The sequence below is a fragment of the Epinephelus fuscoguttatus genome, linkage group LG16, assembly GCF_011397635.1.
Source record: "Epinephelus fuscoguttatus linkage group LG16, E.fuscoguttatus.final_Chr_v1".
NCBI classification, from domain to species: domain Eukaryota; kingdom Metazoa; phylum Chordata; class Actinopteri; order Perciformes; family Serranidae; genus Epinephelus; species Epinephelus fuscoguttatus.
Window position 1 is genome coordinate 25,799,729 of NC_064767.1, and position 23,889 is coordinate 25,823,617.

Sequence of the window (23,889 nt, forward strand, 5' to 3'; positions counted from 1 at the left end):
AAATATACCTTATAGATTTTACCATATTATCTTCTAACAAGCATTATGTACATGTATGTAACCTAACAACAGAGACTAGCACGATAGGTGATATATTTTATCTTCATTAACATTATCTCAAAAACCCTCAGAATAAAAACAAAAATCCTGGTGGCATTTAAATTGTCAGCCCAACTACCCCCCCACGTGGTCAACTCTAACATAGCTTCTAGTTTTAACATTGGACACAGATAATCCTGGTTAAAACAAATTAATCCAACCTCAGAATGAACCAAATAATTTAATTTACGTGATTTATTGACAGGAATGTGATTAATCGACAGAGGCAGCCATAGTTTGGTCCATTTTCACCACTGATAACAACAATTGCTTGTAGAATGAAGAGGAACACTCAGAGAGGATTTCTAAATAGTCTGAGCACAAGGTCCATTTAGTAGCTGTCCTGGAGTTTTCAGTCATATCACACAATCATGGAATAAAATGTTTAATTTCTTTGGAACACTTTAAGACTTCTTGTCCATTTAAATGTTGAGATTTAGAACAAAAACCAAACACAGTGAGGGTCCATTTAGTGGCTGTTCTTGAGCTTCCTTCTTGCAGATTTCTATTAATGGATGTCCACCTAGCCACAGGACTTTTTCACAGGTGACATTTAGACATGTGACAAGCATGGATGGATTACAGAACAGGTCTACCTGGTACATGCCCAGGGCCCCAAAGGCACCCCTGTCCTTCAACTGCAAAATGTCACTCAAATTAACATGTGCTGACCAGGAGGAGACTCAACATGAGCAAAAAGAGACACAAAAAGTCTATGAAAAGATACAAAGGAACAGCAAAGAGACACCAAATAACTACAAAAATGAGCAAAACAACCACAAAGAGACAGAAATTGACTACAGACATACACAAAATGACCAAATAAGACACAAGGTTACCACAAAGAGACACAAAACAACCTCGAAGAGCCAGGAAAGATTATAGAGATTCACAAAACAACCAATAAAGATGCTATATTGCCTCGTAGAGATACAATCTGAGCACAAGGAGACACAAAATGACCACAAAGAGACACAAAGGCACAAAAACATCTATAACAACTAAAAAGAGACATAAAACCACCACAAAGTCTGTGTGTCTTGCTCCTATGTAGTGGTGGTGGGAACTTTGGCATATCTGTGCCCAGGGTCCCACAGTCTCATAATCTGCTCATGGTTACAAGCAGGAACACTACAAGTGGAACTGATGTCATGAGTGGTGGTCACACTGGTATGGCTTACCAAGACACTAAGCCATCGTCAGTTCTATTAGTTATACTTGTGTTTTTCATATTTAGACGAGTCCACATGTATCCCGAGAAAAAGGCTGAGTCAGTGGGTTGAACTGCAGGCATGATGGGAAAAGGCACCCAATGCTACAGCAGAGTCACCAGATTTCCCTTCCATTCATTGGAGCTGTCAGAGGTCACTAAATAATATTTTCTTATACTTTCCAAATGATTTCCTCCAAATCCAGCATGAGTTGTACATGCTCACTTTCTGTCCTATTAACAGACTAAAAAAGTTTTAAATCTCTTTTTTTTTCAGGTGAGCTCTCCCTCCTCTTTCAGGTGATGGCTCTGTTGTGACATATCAGTCAGCCTCATTCCTGCACCGGATCTTTTATTTTTGGATCGCAAGTTGCTCTTAAGTGCATCTTCGCAGCAGTAGGCCTTCATGCGATAAACACTGGCCTTGTTTTTACAGCAGCCCAAGGTGCTCATAAGCCGATACACGTCCTTCCTGAAAGCCTTGGTGAAGATAGCGTAAAGGAAGGGGTTGGCACAGGAGTTGATGGGGAAGAAGAGGACCAGCAGGATCTTGGAGTTCGTGACCGTGATGAGTGGAACCTTGAATGCAGCGGAGATGGCAAAGAAGGAGATGGGTGCCATGCAGAGAAAATCTGTGAAGATGAGCACAGCCATGCGTTTTGCAATCTTGGTGTCGGCGCTTCTTCCAGGGATCTCTGGGTTCTTTACAGCCAGATAGATCAGCATGTAACAAACACACACGACAACAAAGGCAACCACGTTGAAGAGCAGGATAATTATGATGAAGACCTGAGCCAGAGGCGTCTCTATGTCCATGGGTAAGCACATGCTGACTTTGGAGTAACTGCTCACACCAACCAGGGGCAGTATGCCCATCCCTAGACAGATGAGCCAGCCAGCTGCCATTATACTTGCCGCCTGTGTCAGTACCAGACGGCGCTCTACCTGCAGAGCATTGGTGATGGTGTGCCAGCGCTCCAGAGTGATGCTGGAAAGTGTGTAGACTGACAGCTCCCCACCAAACACAGACAGGAATCCTGCAGCACTACAGCCAGGCCCTGTCTGCCATTCAATAGCATGCTGACTGTAGTGGCCATGTGTTCGCAAGTCAACTGTAGCTATCATGAGAAGGTAGATCCCAATGCAGAGGTCCGCAAAAGCAAGGTGGCACATGAGGAAGCGAGGCACCGTCAGCTTGGTCCGGCTGGTGAAAGTGACCAGGAGCACCGTCAGGTTACCTGTGATGGCCAGGATGTTGATGAACCAAATGGCAACTCTGAGAAAACTGAAGCCTGCGATGTCCTCACAGGGATTAAAAGCATCTGCTTCAGGCGTGCAAACCAAAGTCGGTCGAGTCTGACAGAAGTCCAGTTCTGGATAGTGGAAATTCACGTTTCCAAAGCCTTCATCCTCAACAAACAGATTGTCATCTGAGAAAAATGGCACATCCATAAGTAGGGTTGTGTCTGCTGAACCTCCAATCGCACGCTGAACACTGGTTTCAAAGAGGAAGACCAAAAAGAGAGGAAATCTTAAGAAGTCAGAAGTCAAAGCCAAACTAGAGAGTGGTGTCATTTGAAATCAAAGATTCTGCCAATAAAGCTTTTCATTAACCACCAACTACTGCACAGACTTTAATTTAAAAGCAGATTATACACAGGAATGCACCTTGCCGATGGGTCACTCTCATCACAGTATGTAGAGCCATTACTCCATGCAGGATTAATGGGAAGGTCCCTGAAGAGAAGGAAGGAAATCATCAAACAATCTGTCACCATCATTGCTTTTACTGTGATACACACGTTAGAAGGTGCTTTGAAACAGCAGTGTGGGGCAGAGCTTACTTTAGATCAGCCTGTTATATGCACAGTGTTAGTCACCTGTGGGTGTTCCAGCTCAGCAGTGCACAGCAGTGACTGTTGTAGGTGAGATGGGCTTCTCGTAGGCTCCACAGTCCCTGCAGAGGAGGAAGACTCTTCAGGCCGTACGCTGACTGAGCTAACAACACCAGCACTGACTCCAGTCCCTGTGGTGGTAACTTTGTAAGAGCTGTTGCAGACACGTCCCTGTGAAAGAACATAGTGAACAATACAGCTGTGTCGGGGTTGAGAAGGCCTCTTCAGACCAATGAGCTGGTTGTGCACTGCCATGGAGCGCAAAGTCAGTCAAAATCAGCTGTTATTATATTAGTATATTACATATCTTTATATGCAAGATGGAAAGAAAAGCTGCTCAGAAGCACACGCCACAAAGCACTATCTTGTTCACTGTCTCTCAAGTCTGGACGAAGAATTCGAGCAATGAATCTATCAAGACGTAAAAAGCTAGTCTACAATTTAAACGGTCACTTTGACAAACATCCTCTTCCCTCTGCCGCCCCGAAATAAATCTAAGCAAATAAATGTTGCATTAAGTGACTTTCAGGAGGATTAAAAATATCACTTACAAGACTCCAGGGCCCGTGGCTCCTTTGAAAGCATCTCTGTGGATCACTCTGAGATTTCGATTATTCTTTAATACCCTGAAATTACAAGACACAGGGTAATGGAGCAAAAAGCTGAATGCTGTGAGAGAAACTACATCATTCTGTTAAAAGGAAAAGTAAATGTGGGAAAATACAGTTTATCTATCTTTGTCCCGTTGAAGGCGTGGTCATGTATCTCTCTGATGCCGTTGTTGTACAGGTTCCTGTAAGCGGTCACAAGATTGTTATGATTAAAGGTGAGAAATATTCATCTTTGTCTCCAACTAACTGACAGTGTAAAGCAATTAAAGTGAATTTGTTGCATCACTTACATTGTTACGTATTCTTTTGTCAAGCCAGCGAAAGCATTTGGAGGTATTTCCAGTAGATACAGATTGTCACAGATATCCCTGCAATAGCATGACAGTTCAGAATAATGCAATGTGTTGTCACAAGTATCTAAAACGTGCAACAGATGTACTTACAAGATAAACTCTGATTCAAGAGAATTGATGGATGTAATATCAGGAAAAACTTTCATCCCAGTATTTGAGATGCTCCTGTTAAAGCAAAGGGAAACACAGTCTTGAGTATATGGGATTTGAAACCTTTATATCTTAAACAAAATACATATATATAAATCAAAATTGTATATTTTGAGGTCTCTTACAAGTAATGTAGTTTGGGAAGGTTGTTAAATGTCCTTCTGCCAATGTGCATGAGACTCCTGGTGTTCTGGATTGAGCTGCAAAGCAATATAAAACATTAGCTTTAACTCCACTACATTGTAGTAGCCAGGACTTTTATTGACTCAGATAACCACAAAAAAAGACTCACATTTCAGAGAGGTTGAGAAGGTTGTTAAATGCTAATGCCTCAATGTTTTCCAGGGTCACACTCTGAGCAATCTCACTGAGTTTAGGGCAGAAACAAAGCAGTTCATCAGATGAACATGTACCTTTATATCACTGAAAGAAAAGACAGATTGCTCATTCATGCCCATAAACTTTTTATTAATGGGGCCACAAAAAACAATGCAAAGTTAGGGATGATAACAGTTTACATGATTACATGCATAGCCCTATTCTTACTCTACATATACAGGGAAATGGTAATGGACCCATTTTCATAATTGTTCCTTACTTGAGGGGTTGCATCAGTTTAGCTGACAGTGCTTTATCATTGTAACATGAGGCTAGTTGACTGATTCCTGCCCAGTCGCTAGAATAGAATCTTGGCATTGTTCATTTCTACAAACTACACATGTGTTACATTTGTACATTTCACGCTTATGACATATATAGATTACATGTATATGAGCTGAGCCTCTCACCAGGAAGGGGATGGTGGGTGTTGTGACCCCTAGGCGAGACAGCTGCCAAGCCTCAGACAGCAGCTTAACAACAGTTTCGGACATGTCCAGCCATGTTTGGAGTGACCAAAGTGGGTGTTTTAAGCCAAACATGATCTCTTCTTCGCCCTAACCAAATGATTTTGGTGCCCAAACCTAACTGCAAGTGTTGTCACAACATAAGATTGAAAACTGAACCAAATGAAACTTAAAGTTTCAACATATCTGCAACATATGAAACATACAATTCATGGTTTAATGAACACTGGGAAGAAAATCCCTGTCTGAAAACTGGAAAACATGAACTTTCATTGCAGTTATATGACAAAATGTCAGATCATTTAAACAAGTTTGTCAGTGGAGGCTAACTGATACTTACATTCTCTGGACTCTTTTCAAACCCTCAAAAGAATGGCTAGAGATCGTGTGCAACGGCAAGTGATAGAGAAATCTGAAAAAGGTATAGGGAGAAGCACCATTAATTTAAAATATCTGATAATCAAAAGCATCTTAAGTAAGTTGTCTTAAAGCACCATGACAACTGGGTTTAAATAAGCTGCATAGTGGATGTTTTTGGAGGATTTTTTAATGCTGAAATTGTTGCTACTGTATGTAGGTGTAAATACAGAAATGCTTTAAATTTAGTCTCAAATCTTTAAAATAAACTTCATGACCTCCAGGTTAAGTTTCAGCCTGTCCAGTCACACTGATCATTTGTCTCCTCGTGGGTACAACGGCATTGAAGTTAGAGGTTCTCATTGTATTTCACACTGCCTGTAAGGCATACAAAACTTCGCCATCCAGCCTGTTTCACTTGCTCACCTCCTGACTTCAACTGTTACACGTTCAGTTGACATATTAAACTAATGATAACACTCAAAAATACTGTTATTTGATCATTCGACAAATCACAAAGTTCCTGGATTGTGAGAGGTGCTGGTGTCATTTGACACATGCATGAAGCTGCTGCCCTTGGTGTTTATGGACACTTATCAGGAGTGACTCAAGGTTCTGTGATTTAGCAGAGGAGAGGTCAAGATTCCCCACCTTCAAGGCTTGTGACATTCTGCTAAACTTGAAAAGTGAGCTCTGATGCCCAAAAACCATATAGACTGAGAGGACGCACTTGACCGTGTGAGATCAGCTTGACATTTTCTTCACAGGTAATTAAGTTGCACATGTGCAAGGCCCTCTGTTTCCCAACAATAGAGTGTGGTGTGTGGTGGTACTTTTGCTGTATAAGGTAAAGCTGGAAATGGGAAATATCAATATTACCCAGAAGCTGATATCCTTCAGTCTGTCCATGTCTTTTATTTTATTGTTGTGATTGTTATGATTTTATGACAAGGTGTACAGGCACACAACAAGGCTAACAGTTACTAAACTTGCCGAGCAACTTTTAGTCTATATAGGAGCCTTATACATGCATTTATAATGACACAGCAGGAGGATTCCTCCTCCTAGATAAACAAGGCTGCATTTATAAAGCAGCCCTCATTTATCTTTAGCACCACTGATGTTCTATGGTTATGGTTCAGGGAAAAAAAAAATAAACTAGAATATGAGGAGAAGAAGTTGCATGAAAAACTGGTTTGGACTACATTTAGACCAATATGGGCTTCCCAGTTGCTCATATGGATAGAAACTCCATACACAGAAATGCACCACAGACCTCATCTTATTAGACAGATGACTATAAAACCTCTTGTCAATGGGGCATCTTCTATAAATAACTTACTTATGGCTGGGGGTGATCAAAGGCAACACTCTAGATATCTTCCCCTATTAGACTATAAAACTGACACTAGGATTTGTTTTATAGGTGGTAAACTGCCTCTTGAGGTATCATTACTACGCCAACACGGTGTCACTGGTCTTTCTTTTAAACTTGGAATAAGTGCTAAGAGGATGTTTCAACAAATTAACCACAGCCAGTGCTTGTAAAGTTGCATGACATAATTTGTGTTGTGTGCCAGGATAGAATCGAATACACCAGAACAAATTAAAATATGATCTAATCAAATTTGGGGGAAAAAGTTAAATTATGTGATATTTACTTTAGCATCGCTGTATCTAACCTAAATGTAAGCGCATTTCATGTAACCAAGCCAGCGCGTTTCAGGTGGATCCCAGCTCCATGCGTAAATACGCACGGAATGGTCTTGGTGATGGTTTTATCACAGGAGCTAGTTGCATCAATAAACAGATAGAAATGAATAACATGTGTCATAATTAAAGTGCCAAATGAATTACCAAAGATAGACCGACAAAGTAGTTATCAGTCAAGACGGACCACTCTTCAATGAACTGCCTCAGTCACCGTACATCAATCACATCACGGACTCACCACCTCGCAGTCTCTACCACATTCATGAATCCTCCTCAGCAGTGTGCACTTACAGTCTTTTATCCCTGCTGCTTATCGTCTGCGCTGATCCTTCTGTCACATTGTTACATCTGATTGTGTTGGAGAAACAGCGGCAGATCCTCGGGCAGACGAACCCTGAAGCGCATTTGCATCCATAGAAGAATGCAACAGACAGGAGCGAGAGCACTGGCGGCGACGTCCACATTGTTGTGCAGTCTGGGAAACGACTGAACACTCAAGAGCCGGGATGTCCTCTGAATGCTGCGCATGTAGATATCTGGCCCTCCCTTAAAGTCTCTTTTGCTGCAGCTGAAGCAGACCGTCATCCTCTGCCTGTGGAGAGGAGAATCTCAGCCTCCTGATAGTGGATTTCTTATCAAGTAGCTCATGTGTGGCAGAGAGACTTATGTTGTATTCACAAAATCAGATGTTTATAACTGCTGGAGTTTTTGTCATTTGGTTGTTGAATATTACTGGTATGCTCTTTTACAGTGTGGAAAGTTTACACATAAATATTAAATAAGCAGTGTTTGAGTTCAGGGTGCACAGGGGCTTTAAGATGGTAATCATTTGTGCCACTAAGCTGAAATTGATGCATTTCCATGAAGCACATCAGCTTGTAAAAACTTTGGATCAATGGAACACCTTCATCCCGACTTGAATTTTTCATATTGATCTGCATCAATAGGACTCTTTAACTTTGCATACATGAATACAAGGTTTACTACAACTTCACTGACCTGGGTTAGTGAGGGAAATAATGCCCCAGTCCCCCTGTGCCTATGAGACAGTCACCATAAAGTGGTGGACCATTGAGTCACAAAATGCAAATGGTTGCACTTTTATCCAAACTGCTTCACAATTTGCCTCTCATTCATCCATTCATATATCCACCATGGCAGGGAGCTACCTTTGTGGGGTGCAGGTCTGACCATCAGGAGCAATGTGGAGTTCAATGTCCTACTTAAGGACACTTGGACACATGGACATGCGGAGCTTCAATAAATAGTATTTTGATTTTGCATGCATGCTGGTATCTAACTTTGATTTTGGTATTGCGATTATCTCTTGAAACACCAATGCTGCATATTTAGACCCTAATGTTGTCTCTTGACATGTGGGGTGACAGCAGTCTCCATGATGTTTAATACACACTGTGCAGGTTTACTGAAAAAGTTAGAAGGATTATCTCACTGTTGTGTCTGAGGAAGTTTTGATAATGTATTTACAGATACTGCTGCACATTTTCTACAAGATGCTCAGTTTTAATAGTCTGCTGTAGCAAACATTTTAAGGCTAATATAACTTGTGATTTCCTTTACTGATGAGGGCTGTCAGAATAATTGTTGTGTTTTCAGTGCCACCCTTTCCTTTCGATTATGTTTGCTAACTCTTGTGTCTGTAATCGCTCTGCATTTAAGGATCATTAAAATAAACATTTCTTCTAGCATACACATAAATAGCCAAGTCAATGACTATGTCCTGCAGGAGGACACTGTGACCCAAAGTCAAAAGCTTCACATAACTGTATCTTGTTTGACGCCACCTACCAGTATGTTGTCGATAAAGACAAGGCAACATTATACAGCCTTGACACACAGCATAATGTTTTATGCTGACAGACTGTATTCTGAAATTTAAAATATGGCATTTAGGCCTCCAGGATTGATGGAAACCTCAGGTGGAACAAGAAATTAAAAACCTTTCTGTAATTTTCCAATAGGCATGCCAGACAGTCATAAGACCTTTGAGGATTTATTCAATCAAGTTCAGTGGAAAAAATGTCAAGTAAATGGATTAATTAATTTAAAAATGTGAACAATTTTCAACTTTTTCCCCTCCAAAATGTATTAAAATAATGTTAGACACCCAGTGTCTTTTGCATGGGTTAGCCAGAGCTAAAGTTAGGCATGGAAGTAGTCAAAACACTGCACAAGATAAGCTAGTATAACTACCAAGCATGGTCATGACAGGAGGCCACAGCAAAGCAGACATTGTACTGACTGTGCCAGTTGTATATTGCCTTGTCGTCATAGCTCCACTAGATGGCGACAGAGTAACGGAAAAGCAACAACAGCGGTATGGAGAAATGGAATAATGAAAACAATATGTGAAACAAGTTAATAGGCTGAAACAAACAAAAAATGCTGTGTTTTTAAGGGCCACTGATGCAGGTTATATATAACAGAGTGATCAGCTTCAAAGAATTGTATAGCTCTGTTTAAATAAATATACTTTTTTGTTGTTGCTGTTGTTGTTTTCCCAGCTCCTTGCTACTTTAAATTAAGTATTGAAAGAGACCAACAGCCAATCACACCCGAAATGCCATCACACTATCAATCCAAAGCAGTACAATTACCCGTTAATTTTGAAGGCTGTGTGGAAAATATTTATATTGGTAGAACTAATATATTAAAGGGAATATTACGAACACAATAAGTTATGTCACTTTCCCTTCTTTAAGATATTTTTTGTCCTACTAATTTATTGATATACAATGGGAGAAAGAATGGAAAAATTCTGATGAATACTGCATAAGTAACAACCTTAAGGAAGTATCTTTCATATACATAATAGGGTACTTTGTGATGTGCTTAGTGTGATTATTTGGCATTTATTTTTTGCTGTATGTACACCAGAATATTTCAGATTCATGTCACAAACTTTAAAAAAAAACAAACAAACAAACAAAAAACTTGGGATAAATGTTGAAATAAACATGTTTGATGCACTGTTATATTTTAGTCATGATAAGATTGGAAACGTCATATTTATGGGAAAAAATGGTCAAAAACCAAACTAACTTTCCTGGTCTTTATTAATGATTTTCAACAACATAGCACTGTTTACACTGAGACCTTTAAGTTTTAAGTTATTATAATATGACATATATATAATAGAAAGTCTGGCATAGTAAAATGTAAATGTAATTTATTCATTTATGTTGCTGTCTATGCATCAGTTTGTACTCCTGTACATGAATTTGTGCACAAGTGAACAAAAACAACTTCTGGTTTTTCGCTTATGCGCGGTTTATTGTGTAACACCATTATTTCCGACAGCACTGGAAGGCAGCAACAGTTCCGAGGAGGAGGTGCGGTTGGAGAAGTTGCCTTCACGGGCTGATCTGCGGTCTGTTATTTAAACACCTCCACAGAGACGTCAGCCAATACTGGCTACGTACAAACTGGCTCCAGATCAGCGCTTACAGAAAGCATCATACAGAAGGCAGGAAGTCAAACTTGTCACTAACTGACAAAACTTGCAGACATTAACAGCAAACGTAGCTACATTTGGAAATATAGAAATTCGGATTTCGACATTTTCTGCCCGCTCTGTGAGCTAGCCTCTAAAGATGGACAAGCTTCGTCGTGTGTTAAGCGGCCAAGAGGATAATGAAGAGCTGGGTCTCACTGCACAGGTAACGTTAGCGAGCTTACTGTATGACAGCTGCTAATGCTAACGTTGTGTAACGTTAAATGGATGAAAGTGAATAAATAACAGCACTGTGCTTGTTTCGTTTCATGTCTAAGACTCAGCGTTACCGTTCAGATAACTGCCATTAACGTTAAAGTGGTTTATTTTAGTTAGCAACGTTAGCTTTGAGTGAAATGTCAGTTTATGCTAACGTTAACTCTGTAGCATTCCATAGACGTTAGCTAACATAACAGTGTCATTACCAATTTTATTTTCGATATCATGTTATCATACGTTAAAGCCAGCTGTCTTAAAGTCCTAACAGCATTTAATAAACTGTATTTGTTTGTTTATTTACACTTTTTCCATGCGTGTCCGATGAGGAGGAAATGAGGTAAGGTGCTGACATGAACATTGTGTTTTTATATTTCGTGTAACGTTATGTATTTTTTAACTTGTTACAAAGTGAACACACCAGAGTCTCCACTGCTTTCATTTATGAATTTCTCTCCTCTACTTAACTACTGTCGACTTTATATTTTGGTTTTATTGGTTCATTTGCCTGTGTTCAGTGAACCGAGTAATGCTCTGTGCCTTTAACTTGTGCTGTGTGCGTTGTGTGTTTTAAGATAATACCGTGGCTGGGTGTTATCTGCTTGGCTGCAGCCAACATGGTTAAAACACCAATAGAAAGCCTGTGGTTTTTTTCAGCGGGTCATTAGGTTTGTCCTGTGACATCCTCCCATTGTTCTCACCAGGTCCTTGATGCCAGCACTCTCAGCTACAGCACCAGGGTGAAATGGTTCGTCATATGCTTTGCTGGAGGCATCCTGTGTTCAATACTCGTGAGTGTCTCAGCCTTTTATGTTGAACAGGCAGCATTTATGCTCTGACTGATTTCATATTGACATTGGGAATGCAGAGAATGCAGAGCGTGCATAATACTATTAATGCTGTCAGCAGTTATCCAAGTTAGTTTTCCCTGTGCTGTATTAACATAGCTGACTGACAATGCCCCTCTTGCACTTGCAGATTAAACAGATTGACACGTCACTTATACTTAGTTAATTAACACATAAAAGTTGCTTTATATAAGGAAAGAGATGAACGTTTCAGTTTGTAGTGTGTTTGCCGTTCTAATGGCAGGAAGTATTGTCACAGGCAACACTTGCTGGTAATACCGCACAGTGACAGTTCACACTGACAGAGCCCCAACAGGCCCTGTGTAGCTCTGGGTGGTTACATTCACACAGTCAAGATATCTCTGCACATCTCTCAACAAACATTACATCTTAAAGTCTCTTAACTTCTCTTTTATGTATACGTTTTAAAACAATCCCACTCTCCTTTTTTTTTTTTTTTTTTTTGGAGAAGTAAGTAATGTCCAGAATTTGCTCCGTCTGTGACCTGCACTTATTAGCTGCAAGTTACTTGAGTGTCCTTACAACCCCCAATAAATTACAGCACTAATGTAACAGTTTAGTTTCTGCATATTGTGAAAGGTTTATTTTTTTTAACCCTGCTCCCTAAACGACATCCATCTTACAGTGCAATGTTCACACTCAGAGTGTCACAAGTCTTCCTCACTGAAAGTGATCCAAATAGAGAATGTAGGTCTAACACCACTCAGGTAGTGACTCTTTATCAAGGTCTTATGGTGTTTTGTCACAAGGGGGAGCCCATCATGTTTCAGGAAAAGGCATTGTACAGCCCATAGAAGTCCTTGATGTGTTTGTTTGGTTTGTTCCAATTAAAAAAATAATATAAAATGTAAGACTTCAATCTATTTAGCTACTTGGCTTTTACCCCTATATTAAAGAGTGGTGACACAAGTCTGTATGGCTGACAGACTGTTTTGCTGTTTTAACAGGGTTCAGCACTGCTCTTCCTTCCAAATGGAATCAAGCTTTTCGCCGTCTTCTACACACTAGGGAACATTGCAGCTCTTGCCAGGTAAGACTCGTCAGTCCAGCTCAGTTTGCCAGGTCGTAGAAATGTAATGTCTTGATATATTTTTCTAACCAGTGTGGTGCACTGCCTGGCACATCTACACAAGTGCTGCTTCTCAGCTGGTCACAGAGAAGGCACATGAAATACAGTAATCATGCCTGTAATTTACTGTCTTACCATCATGTGAAATCATCACCTGTTGCTCAGAGTTTGGAGCACGGTGCCCAACAAACCATGAGATGTTATCATTCTGAATTTTTAAGATATAAACAGTGATGACTACTGGTTCTGCTCCAGAAAATGATAATCTCCATTATTTAATCAGATTCGCATCAGTGTAATTGTACATTTTTAGTGTTACTACAATCTAAATTAACAGAAACTGCCTTTGCACATTGCACTTGTTAACATTGAGCATTAAAAAAGGTGCGGTGAGAACGCTCCAGCCTGCAGCTGCAACTTTGTTTGGGAAGCACAGACTGCTAATCACTACGTGCTAACAAACATTGGTTAGGCAGGTTTACCTGTGAATAGGGATCGCACAATTTTGTCAGAGCAAGCACTGTAATTGCAAAGGAGTAATATTGCACCTAATTAAGTTTAACTGTGATTTCTATCATTATACTATTCATTCTGCAGCCTTGCAGCTTAATTGTATGCCGCTTGAAGGTCAGTAGGAAATGATTAGGCATAAAGACACAATGATCAGTGGAAACAGACCAGCTGTCTGCGTCCCCCAACTGTTTGTTTTGCTGTCTCTCTCTACAAGTAGACCAGACATTAATATTTGCTCTCATATTCTCAGTTATAAATAATGCCCCTGTGTAGAAGCATTCAAGGTTAATTCCTTCCCAGTGACAGGACATCATATTTTAAAATCTGTCATTACAGCGCTCACACACAGGCAATATCTAATATGTCCTTGTGCATTATTAATTTTTACACAAAACCAAACTTGCAGTAAACACAATGAGTTAAACTTTATATCTAAAACAAATCTAAAAGGTTTTTTTTGTAGTGTAACATTGATTCACCCGTCGTTATAAAATCCGGCTGTGTGCTGCTACATTGACACATAGATGCTGACGTCTCCTTAATGTTTGCAGTTCTGACTGTCGTAATGCAATATTTCAGTGAGATTAGAATTGTATCTTCTATCACCAGATATCAGCAGCCTACTGGGTATCCCAACATTATGGATTATTTAATCAAGATAATCCAAGGGCTAAATCTGATCATGATGTCTTTGACAGCGGACCATTGATGAGGGGGTTTTTTTCAGGCAGGGACAGTCTCTATTTTCAGGTATCATATGTCCAGAAGGTTTAGAAGCGTCAAGAAACTGGGTCACCTTCTGCTTTCATAGCCTAGGTTGCAGATGCAAAGCAATATAGTGTCATATTTTAAAGAGCTTAATGCAGTTTTCATCTTCATGTGCCTTTGGCTGCAAGAAGATTACAGGGAGACGTGTATGACATGCAAGTGTTGTAATAACAAAACAATGCATATCTCTCGCATGTGTTTTATTTCTGTCAATCCAGCTTTGACAAATAATTAAATAATTTGGCTGCGGAAAAGTCACTTCAACTTGATAAATTTCATTTGGCACATATGTTAACCACAGCAAGCTGGTTAAGGGTGTCTCCATTTGTCTCTTTATCCATAGTAACCAGAGAGAATCTAGCGTTAAATCAAACTTGAGCTGACGAATCCTCTGTTTAATCAAAGTTTTTTGTATTAGTATTACTCTCTAGACATTAATCAATACAGCATATTGCTGTCATCCCACTCCCTGATCAGCAGCATGTGTGTGGATATCATTAGTGTCTGAGCAGCATCCATCCCTCTCGGCAGAGCAGTAGAAAGAGCCTGCGTCAACACGGACTACTCTAGTGTCTCATCTAACAGATGTGACGCTACACAGACTCCCTCTACCCACTCAGCTCTGCTGAGCCCAGAGCTGCGTGCCTCGTCAGTGGGGAAAGCCTTTGTCTTGTTACATTTACTCACGTCACACATGCATCATGTAGGAGGTTTTAAATTTGTCATCGTGGTGTTGGGCATGAAATATTTAACCCCCAATAACTGCAACATGTAGTGTAAATTTGTTTATGGCGGTGACAGAGTTCTGATGTTTGTGTGTGTAAGCATATATAAACCACAGTGATGTATGTTTAGCTCTGGATAAGAAGACAAAACATGACTGCAATACTTTCATGGATTAACATTTTAAATGACAGGTCAACTTTCCTTTTTACTGATATTTAAAATGTTAAACTTTTGTGTTTTGTTCCTTTAAAGCACCTGCTTCTTAATGGGACCACTAAAACAGCTGAAGCGCATGTTTGAGCCAACGAGACTGATAGCCACCATTGTTATGCTGGTAAATACCTCTTTTTACTGTTACTTTGAGCCAGATGCTTCTCTGACTATCTATGTTTTATTTTACTGTATATTGGAGAGTAGTCCACACCCTGTAACAGAAGGTGTTAGAAGCAATTCTCTCTGATTCCTCATTGACATGAGGCCAAAGTGCATCTACACTGTATCTGCTTTCACCTACTGTTGAGGGTGTAAAAGGTTTGTAGCCCTCTGACTTTGGATTAGAAAGCCAGGTTCAATTAAAGCACTGGTGCTCCCCACTTTGTGATCTTAAAGGATTTCAAGGGTAAAGTATTTCAGCTTGACACTGGTGATGTTTTCTGTTGGCAGATTTAGTGTCATTTTTTTGTTGAGAATTCAACATTTTCTGTGAAGTTCTGAAGAAATCAAGTGTTGGATAGCAGACGTCATTCGGCCAGCAGGAACAAAAATAACCATTCTTTTGTTCTTCCACCAGCTCTGCCTCGTCTTAACACTTTGTGCAGTGTTTTGGGTAAGTGGATAATACATAGTTTTAAAGCCAGTTACAGTCTGTTGTTTCAAGGCAGTGTTTTTAACTATTAGAATGACCATTTTGTGTTTAATTTTTTCACAGTGGCACAAAAAAGGGCTGGCTATCATCTTCTGTATTCTGCAGTTTTTGGCAATGACGTGGTAAGTGTGACCAGCCATCTCTCTACTGTAGCACAGTTGGCAATTAATTTACTCATCACTCACACCTACTCAGACGAAGCCGTCTTTCCGTGATGGAGAGCTCTCCTCCGGCTGCTCTGCCTTGCAATAAATATCTGTGAGTAGAGTTAATCTCACTGCTGATGCTTTAAGCTGACTTACTACTGTTGGCATGTGCACGGCTAAATCTATAAATGGATAAACATACATTTTGCACATTCAACCACACTATAACTGAATTTCCCAGTTTTGGAGCAACATATCTTTTTAGCATTTTTAAAGCTTTTTAACTCAAACTTTAACACATAAATGCCGTCCTACATAAGTTCCATGTAATGATAATACATCGCACATAATGTAGTACGGAAACTTGATTTGCCCTAGTTTCCCCAAGCGACATACCTGTTGAGTCAGTCATGTTGTAAGATGACTGGTTGGCGCGTTGCCAGGCATCATGGTACAGTAGGTCAGTATATTTCTGGCCCGTAGAGGAAGAGGCAATGCCAGGATCAGTGTGGACCTACTTAGAGACGTGGAGGCAGACAGGTGTCACCTGTGTTGTTTACACACAAGACAAAGTGGCTGCCAGCTGTCTCTGAGGTCATTGCTGCTAAAATCACAGGTGAATGGCCCAGTGAGAATACATGGCACCCCTGGGTCTTTAATGTAAGGGTGTAAATTACAATTTTAATCACAATACAATATTAATGTGATTCTTTGGGCAACAATATGATATTTGCTGATGTCACAAAGTATGCCACGATATGGCTAACAATAAACCAATGTCCAGTGTGCTTTATCTCTGGATTTGGCAATCCATTTATTCTCAATACAATATACACATGCTCAGCATAACACAAACAGGTGACAGCATTGTCCATGTGTCATTATTCCATTCAGCAAATTCAGTTTAACAAGCCAATACTTCATGCTTTTCGACATGCTTCCATAACACAGTCACACACTGTTTGCTTCCTGTTCCACACATGTGATTCCCATTATCTGGAGCTTACCTATGTCCCCTCACACATGAATGCTACACCTTGTGTTCAGTTTAATAACTGCATGTGTATATTTACATTTATCTTGTGTTAAGATAGGAAGAAAATAAAGTCAAACAATTTTATTATCCTTCATTTGTTGTATAGAAGATATGATATCCTAAATATAGACTTCATTTCTACTCTTTGATTAATTTACAAGGTTTTATTTCAGTCGCCTAATATAGACATGGCCTTGGCTCTGGGTGGATTAAAAATACAATTATTAGACTAAATCAACAATGTAAATAAGTTAGTTTACTACAGCTTCAAACTGGTAGTTGCAGCCCTAGTGTTCATACTTGTTTTAAATTTGGCGTTCCGAATCTTGTAGATAACTCAGCCTAGTCGACTGAGAAAAGAGGACATATATAGTAATGGGGTCAGTGAGGTTAAGCTTCAACACAGCAGTGAATAATAAGACCTGTGAGTGATGTGTGGGCATGTCAGCACTTGTACGTTCATTAATTTGAACATATTTGCACAGCAGTAACAAAAGTCTTTAAGTTTGTCAAAGTGCATGGAAACAGAAACCCCCCTGTAACTCAGGAGGAAGGGAACGGACAGTTTAATCGCATCACTGAGCAGGACTGTGTCCGCCTCATAACTGGACTGCTTTTGCACCTACATGTTGTACATTCACTTCCGCTCTGCTTGCGTTCTCAGAGGCATCACCATGGCAACCACAAGTCACACATATCGAGCTCATTCTTAACAGTCTGGGAGCGTAGTGCACTCCCACGCGCGCAGGCACTCAGACGTCTGTGTGAAGGTGGTTCTGTAATAAGACGTCGCCACTGATCCACACAGAGGTGGGCAAAGTCCTCAGGCTGAGCTCAGGCTGTGAAGTGACCATATGACAGTGGAGTACTACTGACTGACCCTGACTCAGTAAAGAGCTGGCAGGCAGTAGGAAGTTTTTAGTAACCAAACAGCACTGGTAGCTTTTACTTACTCGTTTGATTTATTTATTTAGTTCAGACATCCAGAAATAAGATAGCAGTCATGCTCAGGCTTGGGCTGTAGTTAATCATTCAACTGCTGTACCAGATTCCTCACATATTTTGAAGAAATTAGGTGTTTGATCAGGGGCTTTTTTGTGCTTAACTTCTGCTGTAATCATTTCCAGCACAGGGTATCATGTTTTTGTTGTACTCAGTGTTTGGCTACCAATCTGTCTGGAATCATTAGTGCTAAGATTACACTGTATCCAATTCATTCACAATCACGTTTGGTTAATCCCTTTGCTAAGCGACACCAGAGACCCCTCAGACCAATGATTACTGCTCAGTGGAGTATTTAAACGTATATTCTACATTTTGGTGTGTTGTTCATCGGACAGCCACTGCTATGCTGCTAATATAATACCTAAGTTTACTTTAAGTGTTGCATTCTTTGTGGTTTGGTTTTGTTTCTAAGGGAAACATTACAGTCACTGTGTAATATGAAATAAATACTAATGGTTTTGTATTTTGGGACTATCTTCATTCAGCTTGTGTAGAGCTTGACAGTCTCATTATGTTAGTATTTTCCTCTATCGAATTAGTGTCTTATTCTACTGTCAATAACTTGGTATTCTTTTTTTCTCTTTCAGGTATAGCATCTCTTACATTCCATTTGCCAGGTAAGACAACATGATAATATGATTTAACTTGGGCCTGCATTGACATTAAGGTGATGTGCATCCGTCCTCTCAGTTGTATGTGTTGCTTACTGAATTAAGTCCATCTATAAGAGCAACAACCTGTCTACAAATGACACCACACTGCAGCACACAACAAACTGTAGGGAACATTATGAGCGACCCTTCAATGAAAACATGTTTTCATTTACCTCCAAACACTGTTTGCCTCCACCATATGGCTGTAATCCCCCCCCCACGACTAGTGCAGGCACTTAGTGTGGAGCAAATGGCAGCTTGTTGTTTCAGACTCCTCTGTGCTTTAGCCCTGTGACGCCGATTGCCTCATCCATAATATCTAAATGAATCGTTTCTCATGGAATAATGCTCTTTCAGCCAGATTTACCAAAATATTTCTCTCCCAATGTAGCTTTTAGATTACTCGTGACAAGCTTATGTTAAGCTCTAAAGGGTTAAAGCACAATACAATATTTTGATTAGATCAAAACCTAAATAGGCTGTCCTACGTAAGAGGCAAGAATATAAATCTCATAGTGACATTACAGTCTCTCTCACAAGTTACTTGCTTTGTCTTGATCATAGATAATGCTTCAGTATAGAGCCAAACAGCCTTGAAATCTCACAGCGATTGATTTTTTTTTTTAAATCACACCCTTGTAAAGAATTTGAATTGAAAGAAAATACTCAGGTGTTCACTACTCAAATTGCTCCATATGGTGTACCACTTCAATGCTTTTCCCAAAACAAGCACAAGGTGTGATGTTGTTTTGTCAGTCCAGCTGTAAGCAGGGTTATATCTCATTTGGTGCGAGGTCCAGAGCCCCCATGCAGCCCCTCCTCACTAAGTGCCTTGTGTATTTGGGCGACCCTATAATCCATCCTGACAGCTGAGAGACGTCCCATAACCACCCCGACTTCCCCCTCCCCCAGCCTGAATGCTTACAACAATACAAAGCTGAGACAAAGACCTTTTTCCTGTGCCACCCTTCCAAAAATCACATTCCTATAGAGAAATGCAAATTGGACTTCTAGTTTTTGGACTGGCTTTTATGATCACTTATATATTTGTCACTCCTTTGTCATTATATTTTTTTGTCAACACATTATTGTCCCCCCTTCCTAAGCTTCTTATTGTAATCCATTTTTCATTTAATTTAGTTTTGATCATTTGTTTTTTTATTGTTTGCCAGCAATATTTTGGTCACAGACCTTTTATTTCTCTGACACGTTTAGAAAGCATTAACCTGCAGTCTCTCCCTATTCCGGTCTGTCGTCAAACAAACTGTGATACCTGGCTAGCCACAACACCACATGGCCAGTGGACTTGATCCTTTAATGTATTTTACCTTGTTGCCTATTTATAACCTCTCAGACCTGCACACCAAGGTAGGAAAACCTGCTGCATGTGCACTTCCCACAGCGCCGTACGGCTCTGATATTTAAATAGAAATGGGTAAAAGTCTCTGAGAGTGATCATTTATTCATGCAGTTTTTGGGGAAGCAAAAATAGCACCAAGCCTCCAGTGATTATATAAAAACAGACCTGAGGCTGAATTAGAGGAAGAACATGAGGGATGTGGTGTTGTTGAGCGTTTTTTGTTTATACATCAGAGAGACAAACGAGAGCATTTGGAGGAGCAAGTCTCTCGCGTCCATCCCCCGACTTCCCCTCCTCCCTTTCAGACTGCTTATGATCCCCCCTTCTCCTTTTAACCTTGACCGGTCTCACACCTCCTCCACCGAAATTTGACTGTGGCTGCGGGCGAAGTCTGCATAGCAACACACCGACGGCAAGAGCACACGTTGTGAGGGGAAACAGAACAGGCGACGAGGATGTGCGGTTACCATGGTGACTGCTCATATTGCATCATCCCTCAGCACAGGGTACCTGGAGAAAGGGAGCCCCCATCACTCTGAACATGTGGTGCTTCCCCGCCAAAACACACTCACTTATTCATGACGAGCCCCACCCAAATCATCATAACAAAGGGCGCAAGGGCTTTTTTTGTCGCCTTTCATTTTAAACGCATGACAAAATTGTGCCTCAGGTTTATTGTTTCAGAACAACACAACATTCCTTCATTGCTTTTTTGTCTATTTCTCTTTATGTGATTGTTTTTAATGCTGTTATTAAGACATTTTCTCTGTGGCTTTTCTTTACAGGGATGCTGTGATGAAGTGCTTCACAACCTGTTTGAGTTAGGACTCTTTAATCCACAATTTGTGAAGACTGGTCCTAATATGCAAACTGTAAGAACGGTGGCTCTGTAAAATATACATCTCTACTGTTTATACACTATATCTCTGGATTTTTACTATGGCTTGTTTCAGACTGTGAATCCTCGCTTTTTAAGTCTCGCTGAAGGTCTATAACCATAATCAGATTTCAGTTACCTTTTGCTTTTGATATGAGAGAAATGAGTGCCTTTAATGCTTAATATATTTGAAGATATTCCCATATCTTCTGAGGATTTTATATCATTTAAGTGCAGGGAAATTATTTTGACTTTGTTTTGATTTACAACACAAGTGCCTTTACATTATATATTGTATACATATATATGAATATGTTGGAATTGACCAACCATTCATATTTACATCTAACACCCAGTGTGAGATGACTTTTTTTTTTCTTCTGGATTTTTAAACAGTGTTCCGACTTCTTACACACAAACATTATTAAAACACATTGTCCTTTTGTTTTCTGTCTGTGTGTGAGGCACTGATGTATAAAGAGGATCTCAGATGCTACTCCATGTTTATATATGATTATTTTCCCTTAGGCAATTGAGGCACTGCTTCACTGATGATGCACAGGGATATATGATATCCGCAGCTCTTTTGAGGTTTTTCCAGTTAAAGAGATTTAAAAAAGCAGCTCCTGTCTAGTCTGTTTGTCTCCATATGTATTTGAACATACCTGCCCCCCCCTTTTAGCTCATCAAATTAGGTTAAAATTGCTTCTCCCTTTTTAAATTTGATTTCCTGCCAGATGTAGCAATGACCCTGTTAATTACGCTTTTCTGAACATTGTGATTTTCATGTGACCTAATAACCCAGAATAGCTCACATCAAGTTCCCTGTATTGCTTCAACGTGATGGCGTAGCCTTTGAGGATGTGGTTGTCATGACAACCTCCTCCGGAAGATTCATAACCTCAGCCTTCCCCCCATCTGTGGTGCAGATGTTAACATATTCCTGATGAGGAGGTGGGCTTTTTTTATTTTGTAGAATAACTTGCAGTCAGTCATGGATCTCTTCCCAGTTTGTTAAAAAAATACATATTTTAAAACAGTTTTATGAATCAGTATCACACAAAGAAAGCCCCACCACATCTTGTGCATTAGCTGAAGGATTTGTTCAAGGTTTAACAACATGCCTCCAGGTTGTCTTTCGGCTCGATGCGACTAAATAACAGCTTTCCACTTCCTGTTTTGCAGCCCCCACATAGTTTCATTAGATGCTTGTATAACATGGTGGTGGATTAGTGTGAACAAAATCTCCCCTCAGTACTAGTTCAACTAACTTCTCAGAGACCCAGCAAATCCTTGAGCAATTAATCCTAGGGATAAAATAATTCTGTTGAGTGAAGGGAGCGTGGTTGTTTTTGTGATCGGTTTCCCTTGCCCGCTATTTTTGGATTAGGGCGAAGTTTGGGGATGAAGGGGAAGTACCCTGACCCCAGCAATCTGTTAGAGTCCAACTGTTTCCTTTTTATTACATCTAATCCATTGTTATGTCAGAGAGGAGAGGGATCCCACACCACAACCACTGAACTGAAACTGTCCCCTTCATCTTAATGGCCCTGCTCAATAAATAAGTTGGCCTGTGTTGTCACTGGTGATTTCTATGCCATTTTTTTATTCTAAAAGTGTGGACTGTTTGATTAATTAATTTTTGGTTTTGTTTGAAAATTGTCAGCTACAAAAAAGAACTTTGGTCTCATCATGTAGAACACATATTAAATGTTACACATATTAAATGTTATTTCCTTTCTTTAAATCAATTTATTTGTGCACTATCATGTGAATTATTTCTCTCCCTTTAATCCCCACTGATGGTTATCACCAGAGCAATAAACGACAAAATGATTCACAAACTGTAAAATCTCAACATCCTCGGGCAATATCAAATAAACAGTCTAAAAACTACAGATTTGGAAGGAAGTATTGATTTCCTCTTACATCCTACACTGAGGGTAACAAAATCACATTGAATCAATTGTGTGACTGTCTGTGCGAAAGTGCAGATAACAGCAGAAAGGAAGCCAAATCAATATTGTCGACTATTTGCGTATTCCCTCAGATGTCTTTCATAGGCTGCATGGCTGAAAGAACAGCAACAGACCATCTCCATACATGAGTTAATTGATATTTGAGACTTGAAAGGACTGTGCCAAATGACATGTTTTGTCAATTCAAGGACATACTGGGTTATCTTACAACAAGGAACAAACATGTACGGTATAGTGAGGTATATTCACATCTGCAGGATGCAACTACTGTAACTGAAGAATGTGAGTTCTTTAGTTATTTAGTTTGTTTCTCAACTTGTTACGGTCCATACATGTTTAAAGAATGTGTAAACAGGTGTAAACAGCATATAAAAAATAATAAAAAACAACCTTGCATTTGGTTGTAGTTGTACTTATCCAACTTTAAAGGGACATCATAATCGTGTTTCTTTTTTTAGGTACATTTTTAAACGTAAGTAGGCTAAAATTAAGGCTTAATTTATACTTCTGAGTTGAATCGATGCCATATCTAGGGCGTATGCTCTGCGTCGATGTTTAGCCTATGTCATAGCCTGACATGTACCTCCCCAGAAACGTAACCTCCCCTATTTCACAGATACAGAACAGTAAATTGTTTAGATAGTCAAGCTTCCACAAAAATAGTATTTTAAGTCTTGTGTGTGATTTATCTTTCAGGGATTTACACTTTAACCTTGTGAGTTGTAATGGAGCCAAATAATGTACTGTTACCTTTGTTAAATGTTGCTGTTGTCACTAGCTTCATATGACAAGAGGAAAAGTCCACTAGCCACTAGGCTAATTTATACAATGTAAAATGCCACAGACTTGTGCTAATAACATTAGCATGTTGTATTTGTGGGGAAAATGTGTCCAGATAAAGACAAGTGTTTGTCTGTGAATGCTACCAGTTATAGTGAAGCTGAATTGTGTACTTGTGTCTGTTAAGCCATGTGTGTTTTGGGTGTGTTTTGAGTCAACTAAACTTTACAGCACTTAACAGAAACCTCTGCTTCCGAGTAGTGTTTTGGAGGTGTAACTG

The 23,889-nt window shown here is 39.8% G+C and overlaps 2 protein-coding genes across 2 annotated transcripts; one reads left to right on the top strand and one right to left on the bottom strand.

Annotated features, from left to right (window-relative positions):
* Positions 1-1,203: 1,203 nt before the first annotated feature.
* lhcgr (luteinizing hormone/choriogonadotropin receptor) lies at positions 1,204-7,704 on the bottom strand. The gene is made up of 11 exons (XM_049600343.1): positions 7,525-7,704; positions 5,504-5,575; positions 4,611-4,685; positions 4,444-4,518; positions 4,259-4,333; positions 4,106-4,183; positions 3,929-3,997; positions 3,756-3,830; positions 3,190-3,375; positions 2,978-3,046; positions 1,204-2,804 (listed from the first exon to the last, which is right to left on the bottom strand). Exons 1-11 carry the CDS (start codon positions 7,695-7,697, stop codon positions 1,583-1,585), a joined length of 2,169 nt encoding a protein of 722 aa, XP_049456300.1. The 5' UTR covers positions 7,698-7,704; the 3' UTR covers positions 1,204-1,582.
* A 2,975-nt stretch (positions 7,705-10,679) lies between these two features.
* On the top strand, positions 10,680-22,566 carry sft2d1 (SFT2 domain containing 1). Its single transcript, XM_049600357.1, has 8 exons — positions 10,680-10,913; positions 11,668-11,754; positions 12,780-12,862; positions 15,161-15,242; positions 15,699-15,734; positions 15,837-15,895; positions 18,548-18,577; positions 20,759-22,566. Exons 1-8 carry the CDS (start codon positions 10,848-10,850, stop codon positions 20,796-20,798), a joined length of 483 nt encoding a protein of 160 aa, XP_049456314.1. The 5' UTR covers positions 10,680-10,847; the 3' UTR covers positions 20,799-22,566.
* The last annotated feature ends 1,323 nt before the right edge of the window (positions 22,567-23,889 follow it).